The sequence below is a fragment of the Chironomus tepperi genome, unplaced genomic scaffold (genome assembly GCF_022539635.2).
Source record: "Chironomus tepperi strain 1889 unplaced genomic scaffold, CSIRO-AGI_Ctep_v1 contig_89, whole genome shotgun sequence".
NCBI classification, from domain to species: Eukaryota; Metazoa; Arthropoda; class Insecta; order Diptera; family Chironomidae; genus Chironomus; species Chironomus tepperi.
Window position 1 is genome coordinate 1,363,506 of NW_027226211.1, and position 22,190 is coordinate 1,385,695.

Consider the following 22,190-nt stretch of genomic DNA (forward strand, 5'->3'; position numbering starts at 1 on the left):
CATTATTCTCATATTAAAATTAATTAAATCTTCATGCTTCATCCATTTCTCTTAAAAACAATTAAAAATCCATCAAAATCAAGAAAAGTCTCTCAAATAATTTACATCGTCTACATTACTATCAATCACTAGCATGTGATTATCAAAAAAAAAATTAATTTAAAATCTCATTAAGTTACAAAGTTCAAACTTTATTTCCTTTGTGTGGCATCACACCAAGTTTTTTGTGATTACAGCTGTGACATATCAAGAGCATCATGTCAACCTTTCCTCAAGTAAACAGAAAATTTCATTACAGTCAGTTCAAGGCAAATGAAAAGCTGTAATGAAATTTAAAACGCACAAAATATTGGTGACATTGAGATGAGAAATTAAATAAATCTTCAACAGCTTCAGTTACAAATTCCGTGTCTATCTAAATTTAGATACTCGAGACTTATTTATAGCATCTTCAATTGATGATGAAAGACTCACTTTTTTGGCACGGAAATTGATTGTGTTAGTGAATCGTGTGAATCTTTAGACTAATCGTCGCTAATTAATTTGAAAATTATTAATGCCTTTTCATGCTTTTTTAGTTTTATTTGATACATTGTGTACATCTTTTGACTTTGTTTTGAGTTTATTTGAGTTATTTGGGTCATTTAGGTGATGATTTGGAAAGAAAATGATGAACTTGAAACTTTAAATTTATGAATTTATTTGTTTATTTTTTGAGGCTTTTCATATATTTACATATTTTGTAACTGTAGCAATGGTAGGAGGAGGTAAGGGTTGGTTAGGCTAGGTTGTCATTTGCGTATTTTTGGGCATTTGCTAGTTTGGACGCTCGAAAATTAGTTTTATGCAACTTTACGGACTTTGTGTAGTACGAATCTCAGTGGAAGTGTCTTTTTGGACTTGTAGAGTCTTTGTAGAGGAAGCATTAGGAGATGACTGATCTCATAAACTCTATCTGATTCAATGGTGCAGAAATGTTAACCCTAACTAATCAACTTGTTCACAAGAGCACCGTCGTGTCGACACATTATCGATAAGACATGCAGTTGTCTTAACGGCACCAACACAGCTGATTTTGAAACATTTTTCCGTCAAAAAATGCAATTCGCCGCATTGTTTGCCGGGTTATTAACATTTATATGATCAAATTTGATCAGTTCCACATCAATGACTTCATTAAACTACTGATAAACAATAATATAAACAATAAATCCACAATTAGAAACAGATAACTACTGTAATCTTTATTGTCTCCTGATAGTTCCCATGTTTAATGATAATAAACATCAACAATCATAAATATTAGTCAAACTCCAACACGTATAACGTTTACTTCTATCCATCAATTTGTATGAAAAGATCAAGATGATACTCACTTATGTCGCACTATTTATAGAGACATTAGACAGATAATTGGATATGATTAAAAAACTCATTTAAAGTGGTAAATAAAACAATTAAGTTATTTTCATGAATGAAGAGATAAATAGTTCCATTAAGGTTGGGAATGAGACGGAAAAAATTGTTTATTTATGTGGAATATAATGGCGCTTCTACATCAGAACTTTAATTGATGGGAATCACTTTCACTGATTTGTTGTTGACACGATATACTTCCTGGGCAGAACATAGTAGTTGTTAGAGCGTTGATACGGAGTTACAAGACAGCAAATGTAGTTAAAGGTTTTTGATAGCTATGGGAATGGATAGATTTCGATCAGACATCTTCTCATAGAGAGTTTATGTAAGCTTTATCAACATGACTACAATTCGCACAATTCTCACTGGATACTCACGACATTACTAATTTCAGTATGAGTAATTCTACCAAATATTCAGTTCCAAAATTTAAATATAACCACACCAACCTGTCAATTCAGTAAACAAAATGGATTGCACAATAACTGCATCACCACATACTGTAATCGATTTCCAACTGTCAGTGCTAAAATTCCATCGAAAACAGTCAGTTCCTCCGTAAATAGAATAATATTTCAAATAAGACAAAAGAAGAATGTTGACATAATTTTTTATTAAAAATAATTTATTACATAAAGTTTTTCAAGATTTTGTCAATAAAACTGATATTGAGCTGTAATCACGGCCATGAATCGTTGAATACATCGTCGAATGTAAATGATTGGCTTTTTTTAAAAGAACTTGTCGATTTTAAATAAGAAGAAATAAAATATATAAAAATCCCGACAACTAGCACAAACAATATTCAATTTACATAATGCATTGTTTTCAGTCGGAACAGTTTATTCATCATTATTGTGTAAAGAGGAATGACATAAAAGTGCATTGTCTAGTTGATATACAAATAATGATTGATTTTAAAATTTTATTCATGAGAATGACTGGTTTTAAAAAAATGAAAAAAAAAAGAGTTTTTAAGAGTTTATGTAAACAAGGAATTGAGTCATTTAGTTGATGGGTTGAGGATTGGGTATTGGATGCTGCAGGGGTGTGTCCAGATGGGAGAAGATTCATATATAAAGTTATAAGATAGACAAAATTCTTCAATGGATCGCAAAAATTGAGGGTGAAGTTGGAATTTTTTCACGAAAAAACCCCAAAAATTGAAGAATTTTTCATGAAAATGGAGAATGGGGGTCGGGGATTGGGAGTTAACCATCCCTCCCCTCTCAAATACGTCCCTCAACTCAAACCCCACTCAAAAAATTTCTGAAAATGATCTTGGGATGCTAGGGTGAGATAGAGATTAAGATATAAAATTTGAAGACCCTTCCGAGCGACACAAATGAAGAATGCTGCGATACAGAGCTTTTAAGGCTTCATTGAAGGTTCTTTATCAAAAACAAATGGAAATCGTCTTCATTTGGCATCCATATGGTTGTCATTCAGCCTTCACATGTTGACGGAGACTAAAGAACTCTTGGAAGGAAGCTGTTAATAGAAATAGTGTTGTAATTGACATTGGAACTTAAGAAGTGGAAGCCAGCAATAGAATCAACTTCAGGTGACACCTATGGGAGGTTTTGGACCAAACTTGATCTTTACGACTAGCGAAATAAGTAAGAAAGTATGTCGATGGCTTCCATTTGACAAAATTAATACTTTTATCCGGAGCTTGAAGTCGACTCGAGCACAAAAATATTCAAGCGTTTAAAAAAATGCAGTGTTTTCACTTCGGAACAGTTTAACTTGATGTCAATGACAAATACCCAAATAAAAGTGCATTTGGGTTTTTTCGAATAATTTGATTTTAAAATTTTATTCATGAGAATGACTGGTTTTAAAAAAACCCAAAAAATTTGGAGTTTTTAAAATTATGTAAACAAGGAAAGTCATTTAGTTCATAAAATTTGAGGATTGGGTCATTGAAATGCTGCAGGGATGTGTCAGATGGGAGAAGATTCATTATAAATTTGAATTTATTCTCAAATTTTTCAATGGATCGCAAAGCCTATTAGGCTCAAGTTAAATTTTTTCACGAAAAAAGTCTATGAAAATTGAAGAATTTTTTTGAAAATATAATGGGGGTCGGGGATTGGTTATATTGTACCATACCCTCCCCTCATCAGTAAACGTCCCTGCAACTCAAAATTCAAGAAATTTCAAATAATGCTCAAAATGCTAGGATGAGATGCAATATTGTGATATGAAATTTGAAAGTCCCATCCAATAGCGACCTACAGAGCGTGAGATATATTCCTGCGATGCGGAGCTAATAAAAAATAAAATCTGCGATTAAAGGCAGTTTTTTACCAACAACAAATATTTATGGCGAAAATAAAAATCAAACTTTTTTTTGGTATTAATTGGCTGTTATTCAGCCTTTAGCTCTTGTCGGGTGTTACCAAAGAACTTCGGAAAAGTGGCTGTACATGTTCAGTAGAGTACAAGAATGTAAAATATTGGCATTGATTGAACTTTTTTAGCTCATTGCGAATAATTAAACTAATCGGTGAATGACGCGCAATGATGTAAAAAAAAGGTCATGTTATTTGAAACTTTTTCTTTAAGAATTATTCGGCGAAATTGTAAGAAAGTATGTCTATGGCTTTTTGACCAAAATTTCTTTTAATACTTTTATTTGTCCATAAGAAGGTTTAATATTTGGTGTTTGGGTACATGTACAAATTCTAAAAAAACCCAAATTCTTGACATTCGAATAGGGTTCAAAATCGTACTCGATCGATTCGAATATTTGCCCAACCCTAGGTTCGAAACTTGTCAGGAGGAATTGTTTATTTACTCAAGTACTGAACCCGCGATGAACAGCTTTTCATTGTAATCTACAGACATTAACATCATCAAGAGAATGCTTTCCATTTCGAAAGGTTCCAATATTACTATAAATTGTAGACAAGTGTACAGTTTGGTGGATTCCCCTGGAAATGATCAGCTTAACGAGAGAGGGAATTTTAAGGTTTCTAAATTCAGGAGATCTGGAGTTTAGAAACCTGAAATTCCCTCTCTTGTTAAACAGTTGTTAATTCACAATCCACCTTGATGCAGTTCTTACTCTGATCTAACAGATCAAAACTAATTGACATTCTTCTGCCCAAAAAGCTTCCAAAATTCTCCCAACAATTATTCCAATTCATTTCCATATTCAATATCTTTTTTCAAAAATTGCGAATCATAAAACGATTCTGCAATCGACATTTAAAGATAAATGAGCCATAATAAGTATTTTATTAACTGAAACAATAAAAATTCTGTATGAAAATAATCGAGAAAATCACAACAACTGAAATGTTGTTTCTCAGAGAGTTGCGAGAGAAGTTCTCTCAAAAAGACTTAAATTCTCTCACTTTAATTTTGTATTATTTTCATTTTCTCATGAATCACGTTTTCCGTGCAACAATTTCCAATTCAGTTCAAATTTTCTCGTTGCCGGTTCAAGTTGGAATTATTGCATTTGTTCCTTAAGTACTGAAGATATTTTGAAGTATTCGGAAATAATAATTTGTTGTGGTCGTGTTTGACTTGTGTTATCTGGAAGTACTTACTAACCGTTCTTCATTAAGGTGCTTGATAAGGAGGAAATTTTTTTTTTTGGCAAGATATGTAATTTCATGTTATCTTAAGCGCTGGAATAAATATGTGATAAGAACCAATAATTTTTTTTTGGTCGTGAGAATTCTGAAGTTCCAATTTTTCCTTAATTAATAACTGTGCAAGCATTTAAGAAAGTTTACAGTTCAAATTTGGATTTAAAATAGAGAAAAATGAGTGAAGATTTAGTGAATTTTTCAGAGGCTAGAGGTAAGCACGACGGAAGTGATGTCTATTTTTTTTTTGTTTCTCTCAAAACTATGTTCAAACTTGATAGAATCAGTGGTGTGGTTTGATCGATTTTACCAGATTTTACATACTAACTTAGTTACTTCGTGGCTTAATAAATCAATTGGGATCCATGGCTTATCTCAGATGGGGACTAAAGCCGACTCAATCGATTGATTCTTAGAGTGCCGAAATTGAAATCAATTTTGGGCAGCACAAAGCTCCATTTGACAATTCATTTAGAAGCCATGTGGAGTTCGGAACTAATTAGGACTCCATATGGATTACTTAACCTGATTTGTGTTTCTCGGAGATTTGAGTTTTGCATGGAATATCCAATTATCAGCATTGAAAATCCGAGTTTTCTTCGAGATCTGTTAAACTATTACCCGATTGTTACATGAAAGTCTGTCTAGAATTCCTTTGAAAACAGCAATTTCAAATTTATCAATATATTATGCTTAATCTAGTTGCTCGATGAGCTGTAAAATCTTAGCAATCAGGCGTCTTAAGGAGTTTGGATTTGCAGCATTCGCTCCATTCTATAGAGTTCCTTGCTTATCACTTGATTTAGTAGCTTAAAATTATTGTTGAAGACTTCAATTAATGATTTTTCAATTTTATTTACAAATCTTTTTGGAAATTTTCCATTCGAACAAAAATATCCATATTATCCAGACTTGAAATCGACCAAAAATTCCGAAATATATCGAAAAAATCCAGCACTTCCTGACATGATTTTTGAAATTCTTTTACACATTCCTAAAGTAATCAACAGCTTTAGTAGAGGAAGAAGAGGAAATGCTATGATTTATGGGGATATTTTGTGATATTTGGAAGTATCTACGCCTTGCTAGGGATGTATTCTGAGGGTGTTGTTGGTCAACCTCCTTTCCTTTCCACCCTCTCCTCTTTTGGACACAATTCTTAATTTTCTTAAAGATTTTTCCAAAAATTTCCATCGGCACACCTCAAAGATTACCCTGTCCAAATATCAAGCCTATTTGTCTACGCCCCTGAACACAATAAACTATAAAAAAAATGTTTCTACATTGCTCCGAACATATTTTTTTATTGTAATTCAATTTTGAATTTCCGCAAAACAACTTCTCTCCATAAAATTCTATTTCGCATTGTTCTCATTGTGTACATATGTATAGACAAAAAATCGACTAAAAGCTTTACATGCGAGTCAAAATGAAATCAAAAGTTGTTGATAAATGAACTGAATGGAATCGTATGAATATAAATTGATTGAAATAAACTAGATTGTATAGCCATAATTTTGAGAATGTAGAAAATTGCGAATGGATATCGATTCGCGAATATTCAAGTCTGATAACGAATTTTTGAAGCTCAATTTTTTATCAATATTTGTCGGCCATAAAAAGTTTCTTTGATGGATGTTTATATGTGACTCATGGGTTAATCAAATGGGACTTTGAATCACTCTCACAATGAGACAGAAGTCTTTTAGGAACGGAAGCATTGGGAAGTTTTTGTGATGAATTTAAGACTGCTGAGATGGCAACGGGGTATTGTCTGTCAAACAGAATGTCTCTTTGTACTTCCGAAGAATTTTGAGTGTCTTTTGCATTTGTTTGACTCGATTGAAATGTTGTCAATTTTTTAAGGGTTTTGACACATTAATCCTAAAGTATTCAATGTATTAGAGCTCTATGTACAATTCCTCCTTCAATAAATATCTAGTTCTTCCCCCTGATATGCACAGCATGTGAGATTCGAACCATTTCTTTATCACATTTTGTCCTCAATAACTCAAATCTTATTTCAATATACAAACTGAGCATCTGAACTTAATCGATGAAATGGAACGAAACCAGAGTTGCGATGACAGGTACCTGACACAGGTAGAGATGACAGGTTCTGTCAAAAGACGACCTGTGAAAGATGGACTGTTTCTGTTGACCTGTCACAGATTGCAACTTACTCTGAACAAAACCTTCGAAAATTAGACATTGAAAATTAGGATTTGAATCCAAGACTTTTGGCCTTTTAAGCCTACTTCAAATCTCGAAGTCGGTTCTAATTTGGTATAAAGTCGATTTTACTACAGTCAATTTCCATACAAAAATCCGAGTCAACTTCAAACTCTTACCTACGCTCCATTTAAGCCACTGATGTCATTTCATCACTAGAAATAATAAAAAAACCTCCAGCTATTCATATCATTGACATCCAGAGCTCTACTAGGGCGTCTTAACAATATTAAAGCAATTTTAAATAAATTCCAATCTAATAAATTCACAAGAATAACTTTAAGATTAAAAAAATAATAATGATTCAAGTATGGAAAAAAATGAAAAATCCTTGACAACCTTCAATATTTTTTTTACGATTTAACTTGAAGAGTTTTACTTTGAAATCATCGTAATTTTTCTATCAGATATGCATGCTGGAAAAAATCTAATTTCTAATAGGGATTGTGCTTTTATGATGTCCAACATTATTGGGTCTGTTTTTAAGAATATACAAATTATAGTGTAGGAGCGGAAAAGGCTGCGATTAGTCGACTCTACGTTTTGTGGAACTTGGCCATGGATATGTCAAATATCTAACTAGCCCGAATAGCACAAGTTGGCTAATCGATCAAAAATCCAGCTCCAATTCGGTCTGACTCTGACTTAAGATTGATCATGCGAGTTAAGCTGTTCGGGTAGACATAATATTGACTAATCACAGCCTGTACCACTTGAGATTCAGCCTTCTCATACTCATCTTAAATGATAATAGATTTATGGATATGATGATGATGATAATTTTGAATTTAATGCGATTATTAGCCAAAGAGTAACGGCCAATCGATCCTAACGACCTGAGTTCAAGCCTAGGGAAAGTCTAAGGAAGCCTAAGAAAGCCTAAGGAAGTCTATAGAATGTCAAGTTAGATTTGGATTATTTTCGCTACCAGTTACATCTAGTGTACATCAGCTGGTTCAGTGCTGTTTATGTATTTCTGCACAAATAACACAATTAAAAACGGCTTGCTTATATTTTTAATTCAGCTGGTTTATTCCATTTGTGAGTTCACAACTTAAGATTAATAAAGGAATTCAAGTTGTTTACACCCTAAGTCATGCAGTTGTGAAGAATTCGAAAAAAGCTACCAGAATTTCATTTTTCTGGCTGATTCATGAAAACAGTTTGTGGTGTTAAATCTGCAGGGTTTTTGCTTACCATGCATTCAATCCAGCTGCATTTCCCATAGCCTCTATCATCGGCTTAAAGTGAACAAGCTCTCGAGAGCATAATTTTAGTCTGTTAGAGCTATAAACTCAAATTTCGTCAATGCTAAGAGTTCTCGTAAAGATGCAGCAGTTTTCAATACACAGATATCTCATTTATAAACGCAACTCAAATTAGAAGTAGGCTAAAAAAATATCACGCAAAAGCCTACATCACTTCCTAGAACTGTTTTGCAATAACTCTTACTTCAAGCCTTTCATTTGCTTTCAAAATTCAATTTTTTTCAAAAATTATGTCACAAGCTCAACGTGAAAACATTCACATTTAATGAAATCTTGATTATGCAGTCACCTTGAAGACATTTCTGCCTGCCTCTCAAGCACTTCCTTGAGCAACAAAATAATTGTAACAGTCACTTTACAGTTCTATTTATATGTAAATTTTTTGTAATATAATTAACAATTAATTAGTTGCTAAGCAGTTCCGTTTCTCTGTCACTTTTGTTAATAACCTTATAAATGACTAATATTATCATGTATTGAACTTGGCATTTTGGAATGCACAACACACATGTGAATATTATCTTATCAAAACAGTTTAATTAACTTGATTGTGACTCGTGATTTCCGAAAAAAAAAATACAAAATTTTTATTGATAGACACATGTTTTTGGATGTATCAAGTAATTACTCAAAAGCAAACTAGTTGGATGTGCTTACAAAATATTTGACAACATTATTGACACTTAATGATTTAGAAAATTTGTTCATGAGAGTAAATGACTTGAAATTTGAACTCGTGTAGCAGCTTAACATGTAATTGAGTAAAGATTAATCTCTGAATTGTAATTGAGAGGATTTTTTTCTTCATGATAGGCTGCTTAATAAATTGAAAATTTATTAGTTTGTAAGGCTGTTGTCCGAGCGACACAAATGAAGAAGGCTGGAACGCGGAACCTTAAATCAGAGTTGCAAAACAGGTGCCTGCGACAGGCAAAAATCGGACAAATTTTTGATAATTTGTATGGTTTTTCCTACAAATTCCTACAAAACCATACAAATTATCAAGAATTTGTATGGTTTTGCCTGTCACAGGCTCCTGTTTTGCAACTCTGCCTTAAATGCTCTGCTTAACGTCTTTTACTAATTCCAAATGGAAATCGCTTCTGTTTGGTGTCTATATGGCTGCCTAAAATAAGCTGACTTCCATTTGGTGTTACTCACCTACTTCACTGGTCGTACAGGTCAATTGTGATCTATGACCTCCCTAAGGAATCGCCTGAAGCTGACTCTATCGCTAACTTCTACTTGATAATTTCCAATTCGGCCAAAATAATTGGTAATTGGCAAGCGGTAGCCAGCGATAGAGCCAGCTTCAGGAGCCGACTGAGGGAGGCCATGGATCACACTTGATCTGTACGGCCAGCGAAGTAAGTAAGTAAGTAATTTCCAATTGGAAAAGAGGAAGTTCCGTTGCAAAGCTTTTATCATTTGTGACGCTCGGGTTGGAATGTTGAACATTCAACTTGATTGTTAATGTAGGAGGATTGTCGGTATGAAGATGTTTCTAAGTGTTTGGATGTAAAAGTCGGTTAAAGCTTCTAATGTTTCTAAGATTGTCCTTCATGCAAGAGGGTATTAAGTTAAGAGGGATTTGTGAGGGCGAAGAGAGGGTAGTTCAGTGGTGAGTAATCTATGCGCCGTGACACTTCAGTGTAATTCTCAATTCTCAGGTGTGCCGTGAAAACTTTTCTCGGACGAGAGTGTGCCGTGTCATAAAAAAGGTTGCCTATCACTGGTCTAGTTGACTCAAAACCCTAAAATTTTAGAGCTAGAACTCTACTAAAAATTTGCGTCGACCTGAGTCGAACCGAGTCGACTAAACTCGACTTCAAGCTCTGCCGATTTAGGACATAATTTTCAATTTACTAGGATTCCTTTCATGTCAAAAATCCCTTAATTGATGCGTTTCATTCAACAAATATTCTAATTGCTCCCCTTCCTCACCTCCTTCCTTTCTTGTTCTTCTCCTACACGCATTTAAATGTCTAATATAACAAGGTTGTAACAAGGCTAGCGTAAACATGAAAAAAGCGGTATCTATTGTAATTGATCTTTTATAATAAAAATCGTACTCGGAATTCTTTGCATGATAAATGCAAGGGGGTATCCATAGAGAAGATTTGGGAGCAAACCCACATATTGAATGCAGATGCGTAGCCATAGAGAGCTTCTTAAAGTGGGCAAAATTAGAGTCTGGATTCTTAAAAAAGGAGCATTTAGACTCCATTGGTTCCCAAATTGGCAGAAGTAATCGAAAGATAGAGCTGTAGACGTTCTTTAAACGCGGCAATGGACCTTCGTGCGCCCCAGACAAGGAAGTAAATAAGACTCCATTGGAGGTGCTTTCTATGGAATCTTTCTAACTCTGGATGGGATGGGTTAGTGATATGACCCAAAATCACCCACCTTCCATTCATCCTTACCTTCAATAATTGTGGTCACAGTTTGTGTTAAATACACTCTCGCATATAGCAATTAGTATTCTTTTTACAAAGGCAGAACAGGTGTTTCAAGTTCAAATAAACAAACGGAATGTTGATGAAAAAGTGAAAGAAGAAGCGAAGGGTTGAGCTGCAAAGTAGTTATAAAAAAAGGCATTCATTTTACTGCCTAACAGGAATGGTAATTAAATTTTTTTGAAAACATATTCGATGCCTGTTCAAATTACAAAAGGAGATTTTGGGAGAGTCCAGTGGTGGGAAAGCTTGATTTTTTTGCGGGATGCCTTGGTGATAGGCGTATGCTGAAACCGTACATGATATAAGATTCATGACATTATCTAGTGTGCTGTGGCACACAGGTTACCAACCCCTGATAAAGTCGAAAAGATTACAGATTCATTCAATTTTGCTCTACCCACTCAGTGACATTATTTGCTCCTATTATTAAAGTACGCATTTCTAGCACAAAAGTCAACATAGAGTAGCGGAATGAATGAATTTCAATTTGAAAATCTCATGCTAAGATGAAAATCAATGATGACCGGCAGACCTTGAGTACGAAATAAAATAAAAAAAGTTGAGGAAAAGTTCATTCATGATGAATCTATTGAATACATCGTTATGCTCATTATCATATTTCCATAGGAAATTCAAGACATAAATTTAATAGAAGAAAACTTTCTCGGTACACAAAAATTCCTCAAGCATGCCTCAATCCTCACAAAAAAAGCCAAAATAATTGCGTTTATTCCACATACTTTTATACTTCTTATTGGTATAGCTTGCAGTGATATTTGTTCGATAATTGGAAAATGTATTCTAATACGGAATTTACAGATTATTAGTTCAATTGTGAAAACAACAGGCATTCACAGTGGCATTCAATTTTACATTAACCAGAGTCTAATTATGATGGCGTGCTGGTCACGGCAGTCGTCAAAATATAAAAAATAGAGAAAATTGAAGGAAATTCCCGATTCACATGTGATTATGTTATTTTTTGAATTAGAACTTTATATAGAAATTTACTTTAATAATATGTGGATGGATATCTAGTTTGGTAATAGAAGATGTTGCCCGTTAGGCATGTTGTGTTGGATTTAGATCATTGTCTAGTGCCTATGGCTATTGATCTATTTAGTTTCTAAAAGCTAGCTACAAATAGCTCTCGACAGGGGCGTATTCAGGCAGAGTGGTAAAGATTTGTGTGACATTCCAGGCTTCTGACTACGCTCTTGATTCCTGACTAGCTTTTATCTAGATTCTTCGGAAGATTCTGGCTACTGAGAGTTAGGATTAATCAATTATAGGGGATTTTGGGAAGTATTTAAGGCAGTACTGAACAACCTGTGATTGGTAATGCTATGAACCGTATATCGTGCACGGTTTCCACCAAGATGTGAAGCGAAAAATGAAAGGTTGCCCATCACTGATTTAGAGTAAACTTATAGAAATTTAAAGCCATATCTTCCATTAAGACAGCAGAATTGAAATTTTACCAATTTTTAATATTCAATACTCAAGTTACTTACTTACTTCCTTGGCAAAGGCACACGAAGGTTCATTATCTCATTTAGAGTTCATCGACTGGATCTGTCATGAGATAGCTACTGTCAGTTTCTAATTTTTGTTCCTCAAGTTAATCAATGGTTTTTTAAAATTTGTGCAACATTCAATTTTCGATTCCTAGAATATCATCGAGTATCGATTCTGAAAGTTCTACAGATCGGCGTTAAGATTGCCTGTGAAGTTTCGGTCTTGGTCTAAGCACCGGGAACCTATAGCATCAATCCCTGAAGAACAGTCTTGTCTTAGACAGAATACATAACCTCAAGCAATTAAAGTCCCAAATTCATCCTTCCTTCCTCATAACAATAAACTACCTACAGAAATTAAGCATAAACATTCATTACCTTAACAACAAATTTCTACCTTTATAATTGAATACTGACTTTAATTATAGCAATACTTCCATCATGTTGTACACTTCAACAGCATGTCATTTTCAGACCAATTTCTCTCTCTCTCGTCCCTTAATTCGCCTTTCCGCCGAACCAAATCCAATTTTCACGTTCGACTGAAATCTGAGATTTATATTGATTGCATAATAAGGCATTGAATTGATGTTCACATTTCAATCGCACGACTGTAATTGAATATCTCATAAGCAGTACTTGGGGAAAAAATAATAAGCAAAATATGGATGAAAAGTCCTTCATGTGGAAAGTTTATGCAATTAAAATTCTGCTGTGATAATGAACAAAAATTCCTTTCTTGTGTGGAGTATGTCAATGTGATTAAACAGTCTATGTGATAATTTTGGACTATAATGAGGAAATGAAGCTCAACATAGATCTTGTGTTGATAATGAAATTTAGAAATTAATAGACTGGCGAATATGCTAAAATTATTTGGTAATGGAATTTGTTGAGTATAACTGAATTATTGGCATTTTTTGGGACATTTTTAAAGAAGCTTTGTATCTTGTGCCTTGCTGGCTTTGTATCTTCGGGCAGTGGGTTAGGGTAGATCAGTGGCGACTAGCGTTTTTGTCGTGGCACACTAGTGTACCGGCATATTGCTGTACCTAAAATAACCTAAAAGTTTGAGCATCGAATCCATGACCTTTAGACTATGCTTTCTCGATACCGGAACGGGATCTTCCGGGACCGGGATTTCGGGAAAGCATAGGTTTGACTTGCAGATCCTTTTAGCTAGCAGACCAGTAACCTGTAAACCGTTTATGGTAGATGAATGGTTACGGTCATGGTGTGACTGAAGTACCACGGCATGAAGTGTCCGATTGGTCTGAAACTTTGTCAGAATTAAGTCCATATTGTGTCCATTTGCGTCCAACAAAAAAATATTTTCGTCCTACTTCCATTCCTGGATATAGCATGTTGAAGTTTTGGTGATTTATGCCGTCGTACTTCAGGATTTAAAACGGCACCCCTCCTAAAATCAACTTTATTCAACATATTATACATCAAAATTGATCTACTAATTGCGTCCATTTACGTCCTGCAAACATTTTGAGGAACCGATGTCTCAGACAGAAGTTATGGCTCCTCAAAGTTCCTGACCAGGCTGCTTGCAGGTCAAAATATTTTATTCTTTCAAAAACTTTTTTATTATCATGTTATATATCAAATCAGATCTACTTTTTCTCAGCATTTATAAATATTTTTTTACATCCAGATCAGCGTTAAGGACTTATGGCAGTTCCAGCTTTAGTCGTGTACCTGAAAATATGAAAAGTTTCTTAACTTTGCCCATACATGTTATATGTCTAAACATATCTATTTTCATCAAAAATAACGAATTTGGTAAAAAAACCTAATTTTGAACCTTTTTTAAATCACTTATGGTATTTAAAAAATCAATTAAATAATTTTTAAAATTGAAATTTTTTTTAATTTTTCCCAAATTTTAAATCTCAAAAATCTCAATAACAATTGAAAATTCTGAACATTTTTAGAAAATTGTTTTTTATTGTTTTAAATATCCGATAAAATTTTTAAAATATATTTACTTACTGAAATCTAAACTTTGGTATTTTGATAGAAAATATCAAATCATTTGAAATTTTCTAAAGGCTAATAAGAAAAAATTTTCTATAGAATGTTTAGACATATAACTTGTATGGGTAAAGTTAAGAAACTTTTCATATATTCAGGTACGGGACTAAAACTGGAACTGCCATAAGTCCTAAACGCTGATCTGGACGTAAAAAATTATTAAAAATTTGAAATGCTGAGAAAAAGTAGATCTGATTTGATATATAACATGATAATAAAAAAAGTTATTGAAAGAAAAAAATATTTTGACCTGCAAGCAGCCTGGTCGGGAACTTTGAGTAGCCATAACTTCTGTCTGAGACATCGGTTCCTCAAAATGTTTGCAGGACGTAAATGGACGCAATTAGTAGATCAATTTTGATGTATAATATGTTGAATAAAGTTGATTTTAGGAGGGGATGCCGTTTTAAATCCTGAAGTACGACGGCATAAATCACCAAAACTTCAACATGCTATATCCAGGAACTGGAAGTAGGACGAAAATATTTTTTTGTTGGACGCAAATGGACACAATATGGACTTAATTCTGACAAAGTTTCAGACCAATCGGACACTTCATGCCGTGGTACTTCAGTCACACCGGTCATGGCTTGCCATCAAGGTGTGCCGTTGCATGAAAATAGTTTGGACAACATTGAGCTAGAATCACAGTCGTTATTATTAAGAACCATGCTCTATTCTAGTTTAAAGCTCTAGTGCAGTTTTGGGCAATCTTTCATTTTCCGTGTCACACATTGAAAATAAGCCTCGACCGGAACCACACACGGCACAAAGATTGACGCGGCATAAAGGGGTGTGTGACTGCACAAAAGAGTATGTCGAGGCACAAAGGAGTGCGTCGTGGCACCAAGAAGTGTGCGCCGGGGGCTAAAGTTGTCACCAATGCTCAATTGATATACCAACTTAGTATGGAAGGTCAATCTACCCTTCAGTCATTGAATGATTCCCGTGTTGTTCTTCAAAACATAAAATTTTCGAGGATTTCCCTCAAAATTTTTCATCAGAAACCTTAAATATTTCTCATTTCCCGTCTAAAACTCAAATTTAATGTCCCTCAAATTCAAAAATAAAATTCAGCAAACAATGTGAGGAAATATATTCAAAATAGAATAGAAAAGTAGGTCAATGATATCATATCACTTTTTTCCAATGACTCTAAAGCTCATTGAAACGGAAATATTAAATATAACGAATAAATTAGGATATTGAAGGATGTGCTCGATGTTTATATGATGATTTTTGGATAGACATACATACATACATTTTGACACTTGAAGGTGGATTTTATGGATATATAGCCATCAATTTTAAATGTTATTGCCATCATTTTGATGTCAATGATGTTTCAACATGGAAAATATATTAAAATACTTGAATGATGCCTTGACACTTAAGTGTCATTGATATTTCATCGGGTATTAAGGATGGAGGGAGTTGCTGGGTTGATGGATAAGGATGAATTATTTTGGAATTGTTGGATATGAAGCAGGATATGAAGTCTTTAATTCTAGATTAATAGCAGATTGTAATTTTAAAATGCTGATGCACTTAAAAGGCACATGGGCTAGAGAAGGTGCATCAACCGGTTTCAGACTGATTGGTCACACTTGGTTAATCCGAACTCCAGTGAAAGTGACTTTTTGGAATTTTATAATTCAGACTCTCAAAGACCAGCCTAAACTCAATCATTGCTATTTACCTTAATAGCTTTAGACTACTGATGACTCTGCTTTCTCGATATCGGGACCCGGACTGGGAAATCCCGTCCCGGTCCCGACTCGAGCACCGATAATCTTCCCGGATCGGAATTTCTGGAAGGCATACTGATAACTAAGCCCAGAAAGCACATGGCACTGAAATTATTAAAAATCTAGCCTCATCCATGATTAAGTCAACCTGAAGCAGATTCTGACCTGAATTTTCGATCATTTGCCAATTTTCGATCATTTGCGATGTAATCGCATGCTTTCCGCATAGACTTTACAGTTCCCAGAAAACTTAAAGTCCTTACTTCCAACACACAAACAATTCCAAAGTAGTCTAGCTGTCTCGCTAGTCAATGAAACTTTTTATTTCTAACATTATGTATAAAACACAGCAACAAACACGAAAAAAACAAAATAAGCAGCATAAGAATTTCATTCATGAAACGCTCACGTAACCTTTAGTATGGTTCACTTGAATTATTGATTCTTCAATTTCAAAAAAGGTCCGTCCATTGATGATATTCAATTTGTTTGTTATAGCTATAAGTTTCATCAATGGACGTACTGACTTCTATGGACGTCAATGACGTACAAACTCCAAAAAGGATTATCCAACAAATGTTTAACGATGTAGATATGAAGTATCCATCTCCGATATTTTCTGTAAATTTAATTGGCTTTATTGGATTAAATGAGATTTTTTGAGGAATGGAATCAGTTTCATAGGAAGGTTAAGAGCATGAAATGATGCAATTGAAGTCAAGTTAATACTTTATAAGGTCGAGACCTTGAATTGTTGTGAATGGTGTAATCTGAATATGTAATCGAGGATTATTTGTTGCTTGATACATCCCGAAAAGCGTAAATCAGAAGCTTTTTCAGAAAAAAATTGCAAAAAATTCCAAAATTTGTCCAAAATCTAGAAAACTCTTTAAATCCTTTTGTTCCTAGCCTATGATATACATCTTAACATGACTTGATATGATTCACAATACATCCTACGCAATGCTTGAATCTTGATCATCATATTATAATGTTTACTAAGGAATATCTTGATACATAATGAAATAACTGGAAATATCTCGATAAAAATAAAGCTGTTTGAAGAATATTCAAGATTCTCTCCTCAACACTAATAAGCTCAATGAGCTGGAAAATCTCACATTATTTTACAATTCATTGCATTTTGATGGAAGCATATGGTTTTCGTTTTGAATTATTAAATTTGAAGAAAATTGAATAAAATGACGAAATTTCAGTGAGTGATGAAATAAGAATTTAAATATTAAGGTTCAAAATGTCAAAAATTGCTGGAAATACAGCTCAAGGTCAGCGTCACTTTGCCTTCAGCCCTAATTCAATGAAATTCGGCTTCAGACATTAGTCAAGTCGACATGAAGCCGGATTTTTGGAAATTTTTAGACCGTGTGCCATCCGGAACAACCCATATCCGTTAATCTATCCAAAACCCGACCTCAGGCTCACATGACTCTGTCATGGTACCGGTTTTGGTTCAAATTCAGCCGACCTGGTTACGGATTTTAGAATTGAAGATTTTATTGGAGATTTTAGAACGGTTTGTGATAGGATTATATCCATCTCAAGCAGCTCACTTAGTCAGGGCCTATTCAAGTCTTACCGTCAATATGGCAACGTATTAGTGTCCTTATGAGCACAATGTGATATTCGGGAAATCAAAATACTTCCTATCTAGCTAAGAGCAAGATAAGAACTTGCTTAACAAACAAACAATAAACATGTTGCAATTCTATTCACTTCCTACTTGACATTTACTGCAAAATACAAAACAACAAATTGCAGACATCAAAGTTTTATCAATAAAGCTCATTGACATACAAATCGATTCAACTTCACATTTCCTTACAGACAAAAAGCTTCTTTGTCTTAAGGATATTTGCCAATATTCTATAGAAATGCCTTTGATATTGGAACTGATTGTTGATGCAAGATTGTTGATACAGTTCTGCATTACAATGTATGGATTTGAAGTCAACAAATCAACAAAGTTGTAAACAATAGAATCGATTATAATATTGACACGTGATTACTAATTCCAACATCATCAATATCATTTCAGATTTACGTACAGCTTTTGACTTATTAGACCGAGATCAAGATGGTATGGTGACACCAACAGAACTACAATTTATGTTAAATAATTTAGGAATTCACGTGAGCGATGAGTTGATTGATGCACTCATGAAGGAAGCAAGTAAAACTGGTAAGTCTGACAGATAATTTCCATAAAAAAAACGTGCTTCATATTATGTCTGTAACTGAAAACCATATGAGATGATTACTAAAAAAAAAAGTCATTTTAGATATGAATCTATCACGTTTCCAATTTCTTTTTCCATCCATCCGTCTACATACATACATGTGTGTGTCTGTGTGTGGAGTGAAATTCAATCAGTCATTATATCATAAATGTTGCATAAATGTGTATGAGAAGCTTTGAAAATGAAATAAGTGCAATTGATATCTCAAATATTAAATCTAGTGAGCAGGGAAGTATTAAGGGGGAAGGAGGAGGGGTGACACTTTTCCCTTCTTCCATTCGACTCTCCTTCCTTTGCCCCTCCTCCCTTCATCCCTACTCCCTTCAACCCACTCCGTATTTTTTGAAAATATCCTTCATTTTGCTTGGGATTTTGGAGACAAAATTCCCAAAAGTCCCCAAAATCTTCGCGTTCCATGCAACCACTCCCTTCCCTCCTCTGCTTACCCTTCAAAATTTTTGCAAATATCCCCCTTGCTGTGAGTCATAGAAAATGCACTTATCTCAATGAGTACTGTATGTATGGCAATTTTGAACAAATTTTCACCTTGTCGTTCGTTGAAAATTCAGTTTATTGAAAGGATTTAAAGTGCTGTAGAGTCTAGAGGCAGACAGTAATCTAGGATATCGAATCATATATATGCAAACCTGTCAGTGCTAGAGTAAGGCCTCTGTAGACGAGTGATTAGGAAACAAGCTGGGTCACTCATCTTTGTCAGTACTTGGGTTCGATTCTCATCAGTGATCGATCTGCTCAATCCATTATGTAGAACAATTTTGTTCTACAAAAATATCTTGCAGCCATGGTACACACTTTGGTGGTAAGCCATAACCGAAACCGAATCCGACATGTGATTCATGACATTTTACAAAGTTAGGACAGCACTAAACTAAATCCACTAAGTGATCAAAAATATGTTAGAACTAGTCATAATTTAGACATTAACTTGCCATAAACTAGTTATAAAATATTTTTGTCCACTCGTCAGAGTATTGGTCGATATGCCACAGATTCACACAATGCTCCACAACATCACAAAGTGCATCGAGCTTTTTATAGTTCATGATAATCATGGTATATACATTTTAATAATTAAAACGTTGTTATGGATTTAGATGAGCATTATAATGAATATTTTAAATAGTTTTAAAGCGCGTCTCTCACTGGAAATATTCACAAAGTTTAATCTCATTTAAATAGCAATCAAAAAAAGTAATTTAAAGTGCTCTAATTAATGGAGTCGAGTGCTCTTTTTGAATATTTTATCATAAACTTTGATGTGAAAATTGTTTTAAAGTTTTTTGTGGTGTTTTGTTATAAAATGAGGTTTTTAAAATTGAGTGACGTAAGGGTGTGGTGTCTTAAGCTGAATTTGTCATTAGTTGGCATCTACCAAGTCCCAAAACCCAGTAAACTTAGTTACAATTACTGTTTAAAATTCCTCAAAAGCATAATTACATTTTTAACGGTTTTCTCAAATTTGAAAAAAGTCTACAAAATCTCCAAAATCTCTACAAACCCAAATTATGTCATCTCAGATTATTTACAAAGTGAAAACCCAAAATTTTGTTCATTTTACCTTAAATGTTGAAGCAGTTCCAGCAAGATTAAATTCACTTCCAAGAAAAATAAATCAAATATCAATTTCAAAAAGATTGACTTCATAGCTTATTGTGCTCAACACAAAAACGAGAATTTCCATCTATTGTCAATACATGTCAACATATTGTGCATAAATAAAGGTAAACTGTAAATCAATTCCGTTTCTTATATTACATACAATTTCCTTTTAATGGTTGCAAATAAAATAAATATGAAAAAGTTTTGTCAATGACAGTTCATTGATATTACAAGGAACACATTCAGTACTGAATTTTTCGTCATGACAACAACGCAAAGCATCTCAAAAGTTTCTGCTTTTTCAGCTACCTTGACCTCTTCGCAAACAGACTTTTTTTTATTTCCATTTCAGATTTATTTTCTTTGGAGTTCTTTTATGCAATATGGAAATAATATTTTATGACTTGGTATTTGTAGTGCACTTACGTGGGGTAGAAAACAGCATAGATCATAAATTCACATAAAAACAACGAGAAAGAATTCAAAGAAAATGAAATGAAATTTTCACATTTTCATATTTTCTAGTTCTTTCGGGGATTGTTGGGAAGTTACGTAATGCTTAGCTGTGATCCATGACCTCCGATAGATCTCTAGTCTGAGGAAAGCTCTATCGAAGGATATCTTGTGCTATTTCCAGATTCTAAGTGCAATATTAGTTAGTTTAGCTGTCAAAATGAATTAAAAGCAGTCTTGGCTATACTAGGATCACCTCTAAAGTTTCGGAATCAACAAATCTCAAAATTGAGACTGGGTCGTTTCGATCTCAGTCACGAGAACTCTTATCAACTCCTTTACGTCATTATGTCGTCAATTCACCCAAGACAAATGACGATGACAATGACCTTCTAGATGCATTCATCATGACGTCATATGATGATGCTCATTTGTCATCGTTTAGACGTCATTATGAATCTTTGTTATCGTCAAGACGTATCTCAGTCGGGATGACGACAAACTATGTTGTGTCTCTTGAAAAGAAAGGTGGAATTCCATTATTAGCTGTTGATCTGACACGAAAACTATAATTCCAAACAACGGATCCCGAGTGGAACTTGAACCCACATCCAACGATTTCTGGTTGCATGTTCCTGCCACTGAGCTTACAGACTTACTTCGCTGGTCGTACAGAATCAGTTGTGATCCATGACCTCCCACAGGAGTCCCCAGTAATTGGCTCTATCGCTGGCTTCCACTTGCCAATTTCCGAAACCAAGTGCAATACTATCTGTATCGACAGGTTCCTTCCAAGAGTTCTTTGGACGTCCTTGAGCTCTTTTACCACTGAGCTATCAGGAGATATTTGACTATATGACAAAGTGTCATGTATAAATTATACATCTTCTTTATCCCTCTTACTACTGCATTCCCTATGAAAGGCAAATAATAGAATCCAAATCCAAGATTTCCTCCATTCCCCAACTTATGAACGACCCCCATATTTCCACCTTCTTCTGACTGAAACCTTTCATTGTGAATATTGTTTGGTGTAAAATTTTTCCTTTTAAATAGCAAAATGTCATTAAAATTTTATGCATTAAAAGGAAAAAAGGCGAGAACTTCAAAGGCCAATGTCGATGTTGTAAAGGAAATAATCATTTTCTGTAGGCAATAACAGTGCATAGGATTTCCATTCTTTATTCCCTTTTACTTTGTGTGATTTATTCTTTGATGAATAGCTTTTAAGGAATGACTATTTAGTTTAAGATTTCTTTTATGGAAGAGTCTTGAATTGTTCAAGATAAATGAAGGTATTTAAGAGTTAAGGAGGTGATTGAGAAGAGCTTGTTGGAGATTTCAAGTAAAGCTACATCAAGGGTAAAGGTCTATACACTGCCTAGAAGCCTTCAGAACAGAATAATAGGTCAAATTAGGGCTCGGTCGTGAGTCGTAGACTTGTATTTCCAGCATTTTAGATGGACAGGCATGTAGTGTACGGCTGTACCATATAGTTTGTCCATAGCTGCATGCCATCTAATTTGGACGATTCATAGTTCAAATTAGCATTTGCCAACCATTTTAAA

General features: G+C 34.2%; 1 protein-coding gene across 5 annotated transcripts in view; it reads left to right on the plus strand.

Annotated features, from left to right (window-relative positions):
• The window catches only part of Eip63F-1 (Ecdysone-induced protein 63F 1), a 67,296-nt gene that overhangs the window by 39,527 nt on the left and 5,579 nt on the right, over positions 1-22,190 (plus strand). For 4 of the 5 annotated variants that reach the window (XM_070635373.1, XM_070635375.1, XM_070635372.1 and 1 more), the window contains one exon: positions 18,348-18,491. In XM_070635373.1, coding sequence (XP_070491474.1) covers positions 18,348-18,491 — 144 coding nt within the window. Of the gene's footprint in view, positions 1-4,872; positions 5,239-18,347; positions 18,492-22,190 lie in introns of those variants that run through there. The other variant, XM_070635377.1, reaches the window with a different exon arrangement.